Here is a 6,483-nt window from a genome sequence, read left to right as displayed (position 1 = left end):
CTTCCTTCTAACAAAAGTTATATAGGATGGAAATGGGTGTTTTCTATTAAGGAATTAAAATCATGATGGCAGATTGGCAGTAAGTATAAAAAGCAACCTTGTGACCAATGCAAGGGCTTTCACCAATAACAAAGATTCGTTTTCACAAAAACTTTTCCCTTGTTGTAAAGTTTGTCGTTGTTAGAACTATTCTCATAATGCTTTCACACAACAATAAATGGCATATCCAAAAAATAGACCTGAACAACGCCTTTTTCAATGGCATTCATAAAGAAAAAGTTTACATATAGCAACCTAGCTATATATTAGGGTTTTTGAGGCCACTAATCATTCTTTAGTTTGCAAATTGCATGATAAATATGCAACAAATAGAGATCAATTATTATGTTTAATTGATGAGAAATTATGTGAATAATTAATTATTAGAAAAGACCAATTTAAGGTTACTTAATGTTAAATATTTTTTTTATCAATAAATATTAATATGTTACTTTTACTAGAAACGTCCACTCATCATCTCTCTCCCTCCCTTCTTCTTTCATCCTTACTCAATCATTGGATTAATTTTATATCTCCAATATTATAATTAAGAACCATCCTACACCTTATCTTAGATTTTTACATATATATTTTTTATTTTTATAAGAATTTCACTAAGTTGAAGATCGTCCAGCAATGAGTCCTCACTCAGAAATATATATGATTCTGGATCACCTCTCAGCAATAGAATTCTAGTGAGTTAGTGTCTAGTCTTTATTGTCATGAAATGAGCTATTGTCTAGTCTACAACTCAGCTAAGACACATTTTCCTAATCAATATAAAGAATGCAATTTGAGTGCAATTTAGAATCTTACGAGTTGCATGTTGCAATTTCTTGGCCACAACCACTCCAATTCATGTATTCTCAAATCGGTGCATGTATAGAAAAAATGGGAAAATGATTCTTTCTCCTTTATTGGTTGTTGAGCGTGGTGGAGAAGAAGGGAAACTGTACATGTATTCTTCATTAGTATGTCACTTGACTTCTCTTGCATTAATGTTGTTATCATTACAAATAATCTCATGTGAAAAGAATTAAATCGAATATTATTGACATAGCATATTTGGCAAAAGCATCCGCTAAATTTTTACTTCTCGATGGACATGGCAAAGGAATATCTTGTTGGTATATTTTTATTCATAAAGTTCACTTAAATTTTAAAATACTCGTATAATATAGGGAAAATAAATCTTAATCCTCTTCTCCAATGTTGGATAATATCGCCCCTTGCATCTTATTGTTCAACAACCACAACTAGAGTGACGCATACCATGTCACGAATGCTTCACTGCTTTAATCCATGGTTCTGCATGAAGCCAGTTCAATGTAGTATTGATGATAAGAATTTCGGATTTCTTTTCTCTTCATTTTGTATTCATGATACAAAATATTGCCTCCTGTGCATATGATCTCCTTATGTTAGTTAAGTTTATAAATGAAGAGTTAAATGTGTGATTTTTTTGTCTTACGTCAAAGATCACAAATGTAAATGTAACAAAATCTTTACCAACTATTTAAATTCATGTTAAAGTTGAAACACTCCAAACATACATAAAAAATATACCACATGTTTGGTCATGCGTTTGTTATTCAATTTTTTACGTCAATCCTGAAGCTACTAGAGATAGCTTTTGGATCCGAGACATGATTTGTTGCTTGAAAAAGCATTTCCAAACATGCTAACAGAAATTGTATAGAATTGTTTCTTGTTTTTCTAGCTAGAATTAGAAGGTAATCGCTTTGATCCCTCAATTATCCAAAAGTGATAACTTTGACCCATTTCATCTTGTTTCTTAGTTGCTTATTCTCAATAATACGTTTGAATATATATTTTTTTAGAGAAATAATACGTTTGAATTGATATATACAATATTGTAAAGATCAAGATCTTACACGAGATTGGAAAGAAAATGAAAGATCATAGAACAAATAATAGTAACCGATCTTTTCAAAAGACACAAATCATCTTATTCACTAATGTTGATAAAAACACTATCTTCTAACTTAATAAATTGATTTTTCCTTATAAAAAAAACACCTCTATTTAATCTTCGCAATTTTTTTCTCATATTTATAGAGAAGTTTATACATACAGAACCAAGATCTTGATTAAATTTCATTAAACCATGGATTAAAATTCCATCTTTCCTAGATTTGTTTATGCTGAAACTCAACATTTTAGAACTCTGCAAATAGCTAATTAGTTCATTTTTAAACCTTAAAGGTCTAACAGCACCAATAAAAAGTACACATGTCAAATTACCCACTTAGAAGACTCAAAGGCTAAACAACTCAACATAACATCCAGACTATACACAACTCCAGCTTGGTCCTAAAACAACTATCAACTCACATTCCGACACAGACATGGCCCTCAATCATGGTGGACTAAGTTGTGTCTGAATAGACTTCATTGTTGCTTGCTTCCTACCCCTTCTTCCAGTTCCACGAGACATTGGAGTGAGAGGAACAGTCTCCGGAACAACTCTGAAAATGCTCATATCAATGACAAAAGTGTTGTTCATTTGGCCAGCTGGTTTAAACACACAGGCATCACCCTCTTCAAGGTTATTATCCAAAGAAAAATGTTTCCACCCACCAGTAAGTCCTCCATTGTTACGAATATTATTGTAGCTGTATCTGGCAATCCATTCACCCTTACCCATGCGCAAAATCACATCTTGAGATGATGGAGAGATGTGTTTTCCTATCCATGTACCTCTCATTGACTAGTCATGGAAAAAGGTTACAATTAATAAAAACCATTAAAACTAACACACAACGGTAGTAAGACCCTATTTAGATCAACTTTGTAAGCACTTATAAAAGAAGACGTAAAGATGGTAATTTGCATTGAGCTTCTGCATATGTTAAAATCAACTTCTGCACCTAACCTTTTGGAGATGTTATGTGAAAAGACCTTCTATAAAAGTTAAATGCATGTTTGGTTTGCAGTTGGAAATGTTGTGGCACACATTCCAATGCAAATCCAACGGATAAAACCAAAATGAAAGCAAAAGCAAGGGTCCTGATCTTTTGTAATGCAAATACAGACATACTCTAAGTTGATTTCAAGAAATTCAAAACATTTTACCTTCTTATTCCCTTCTGTAAATGCTGATGTAGAACTTTATCCAAACAGGGCCAAACCACCAAAGTTTGAAATTTCACAATGACATTTTCAGAGTTTCAAAAGTGAAGATTGAGAGACAATTGCTTACCACGAAGAATCTCTTGTAAACATGCGAGGGTTTCATGACTACGTATATACTGTCTTCGGTGCATGCTGCCTTGGCCAATGACTCGATCATTTTAGTCTCATCATCTGTGACAGGCCTTCTATTTGATTTGTATACCTCATATGTTCCACTTCTAGACGTAGAAATTGGTTCAGAAGCTTCTAGTGCTAATATTGATTCAAACAAAAAAACAACAGTATTTGAAAGAAGTCAATGTGCTCAAGAAAGAAGAGTACTTGTATCTACTTTATTTTTATTTTTTTTATCAATTTTTCATGCAGGGAAGTCTGTGTGTTTAGTACAAATTAATTAGAAGAAATAACCACTTATTTTTGCCAACTCTCTGAGTTTTTGAAAAACTAAGCAAGTATGTCTCCAAAATTAATCTCCACCAAACATGATTTTTACAGGCAACAAATCAATTAGTTGATTTAAAATAATCACAACATTGGAACTTGAACTAAAACGCACAAGAAGCCTACAAAGGCAATAACGGCCAACTATTAACAAATCAAATTAGTTAGTATCTGTGGTAGAGTAGGGCATAACAAATCTAAACAAACTGCTTCAATCCATAAATCACTATAAACAAGCAAGTTGTACCTTATGTTATTATTGGTATCACTTTTGCATTCCTCTAAAGTACAAGAAAGTAAGGTTGTATTTAGTATTTACCTATTTGAATTAAGACATCTCACAATTCACAAACTTAACCCACTTTAAATCAGAAGAGGGAAACCATACTTTCTCATTAGTCATTTCACATGCTTTCTTAGGGGAGGCAAATCCCTAAATTAATTTGGGGACTCCAAAAGTAATGCTTGAATATCCACACCAGCACACATTCTGCTCCCACTATTTACTATTACCTATATATGTATTTGAAGTTGAAAGCCTTTGAAAATGGTGGGGTTTTTTAGAATATAAAATTTGTCAGTAAATAAATAAATAAAAAAAGCAGTAGAAGTAATATTTTCTTTCCCTTTTTAATGAGTAAAATTTTTACCAGCCACCCAGTCAAGTGTTCTCTCACGAACATGCACTTTAGCTGGTCTTCCCCTCCGCTTGGTCTGGACATGCTTAACAGCAGAAACAATGTTCCTGATCCTTTTCCCATTAGCAGTTTCAGAGGGAACAGCTACCAGAGTGACTCCTCCATCAGGTGTAAATTGCTCCACACCAGAAGATTCAACACCAGCATTGAAAGTCTTTTCAGTAGGAGGAGTTTCAGGAGGTACATCTATTGGCTCCTTTGTACCATTAGCATGCACAGATTTCTCATGCAAAGCACATTCCACACCAGCATTTGAAGGAGGGATATTGCCTTCTTCCAAAGAATTATTATCCGTGTCCCTTTTCTTGTTGAGACTTCCACCCGCATGTTCAATTCCAGTGTGACCACATTTTCGAACAAAATAAGAACCTGCCTTCTCACACAAGCTCCCTCCATTGAATATTAAAACATCAAACTGAGATTCACCATTGTACTTAAAGACCAGGAAATCATTCTCTTTCAAACAGTGGTCTTTCACAAATTGTTCCCAACCATGCGCAAAGTACAAGGTATCATCTCTAGTAGTCATCCCTATATTCCACACAACACCACCAGGACCCTTAAGGGTCACATTTTCCGGCAACTTCTTCTTTAAATTATCTGAAAATGCTTTCGGAAGTGCCTGCAATCAGACTTCAAATTTCATCATTGAGAACAAGACACAACAAGCTGCAAAAACAAGCAGGTAGTAGAATACATATCTAAGACTAATCATAACAATTTGTTTGAGAACCAGTCACATCCATCTCAAAAGTATACAAATTACATAGTAACTGCAAAACAAAGAACAAAAAAATAAACCAAGAACAACCACATCACAATCTACTAACTCATTCACTTTCTTTTCTGCACCTTTTAGATCCACACACCCTAGCTAAAGAAATATATATACAGACATAGCCACACGTCACATAACCATATGATCATATCAGATTATCAGGGTGCATGCATAGGCAGAACTCACAAAACACATGCATGTTTCCACTATTGCATTTCAAGCTCAAATCTTTATTTAAAAAAAGGAACGTTTATGATTCTATAGAATGTCATAATCCGGGGAAAAAAAGAGCCATGAACAACAGCTAATCCAAAACTCAAAACTTTTTTACTAAAATAATGGATACAGATAACCGTAATGTAAAAAGGTAAAAAATACAAAAAAAAAACGCAAATTGACTTAAATAAAAGAGATGAAACAAAGGAAGGGGGTAAAAAAATGTGGACATCATCATGTACTCAAAATCAAATCCGAAAATTCCATTCCTTTGTAAGAGAAAGAAATTACTAACAAGGTGTTGATCATAATCGGCACGGAGAAATTGGACGAAGTGGAGGAACTGAAAGTGGGACCAGTAAATGTCCTCTTCCCAAGATCGGCAACCACCACAATTTTGGCCCACCATTTCACCAACAACGATCAAAGATGAGAAAAAGTTGCAAAATTTAGTAGTTTGAGAGAGGGTGGAACACTGTGAGTTAAGTACAGAATACACAAAACCAGAGAGTACTGTAAAGTAGAAAGACGAAAAATCACAGTGAGCCTTAACCAAACCATCTTATAGTTAGAAGCACTTGTACTTAAAGCACGGGGTCTATGGTGCGAAAAGTGAAATAACTTTCTTACCCTACGTGAGTAAAAAATGGACCATTAGATTATTTTAATTTCAAAAATCAACGATTTAGATATTTTTTTAATTTTCATTTTTTCTTTTTAACTTTTTGTATTTTTTTCCCAAAATTAACCCTCCCTCTCTGATGCTATCTGTCCTCTGCCTCTTCCCAACCCTAACAATCAAACCGTGCCGCCACCGCACCTCTGTCAAACCTGCGCCACAAGGTGGCGGCGCTGTCGCGCATCACTGCGATGGTCCACCTTTGCCGTTAATGGGAATACTAGACGAAGAACAAGAGAGGGAAGGAGAACAATCTACGGTGATGCGTTCGCGTTTGGTGGCTTTGGTGGGTGTGATAGATTGGTTCTATGATGCATTGCGCGATTGGTCTTTGTTTCAGGCATTGGAAGGGAAGGTGGTTTTCAGGTGTGGCTCACAGCGGCGATGAAGATGAGGTTCCAGTGATGATTGAAGTTGCCCGGTGGTTCGTCGTTATCTGGCGTTTTCCTTTGGCGAAGGATTTAACAGGGGCTCAC

General features: G+C 34.9%; 1 protein-coding gene across 2 annotated transcripts; it reads right to left on the bottom strand.

The window, feature by feature from the left end:
- Nucleotides 1-2,146: 2,146 nt before the first annotated feature.
- LOC114392299 (B3 domain-containing protein REM16-like) lies at nt 2,147-5,914 on the bottom strand. 2 transcript variants are annotated; one of them, XM_028353375.1, is made up of 4 exons: nt 5,624-5,914; nt 4,287-4,956; nt 3,263-3,447; nt 2,147-2,770 (listed from the first exon to the last, which is right to left on the bottom strand). In XM_028353375.1, the coding sequence occupies exons 1-4, from the start codon at nt 5,735-5,737 to the stop codon at nt 2,420-2,422; spliced, it is 1,320 nt and encodes a 439-aa protein (XP_028209176.1). In that variant the 5' UTR covers nt 5,738-5,914; the 3' UTR covers nt 2,147-2,419. The 2 variants fall into 2 exon arrangements, with proteins under 2 accessions (XP_028209176.1, XP_028209177.1); XM_028353376.1 differs by lacking the exon at nt 5,624-5,914 and adding an exon at nt 5,299-5,402.
- Nucleotides 5,915-6,483: the final 569 nt, after the last annotated feature.

The sequence above is a fragment of the Glycine soja genome, chromosome 17 (genome assembly GCF_004193775.1).
Source record: "Glycine soja cultivar W05 chromosome 17, ASM419377v2, whole genome shotgun sequence".
Classification (NCBI taxonomy): Eukaryota; Viridiplantae; Streptophyta; class Magnoliopsida; order Fabales; family Fabaceae; genus Glycine; species Glycine soja.
Note: the sequence above shows the minus strand (reverse complement) of the source record. Positions and strands in the feature narration are given on the sequence as shown.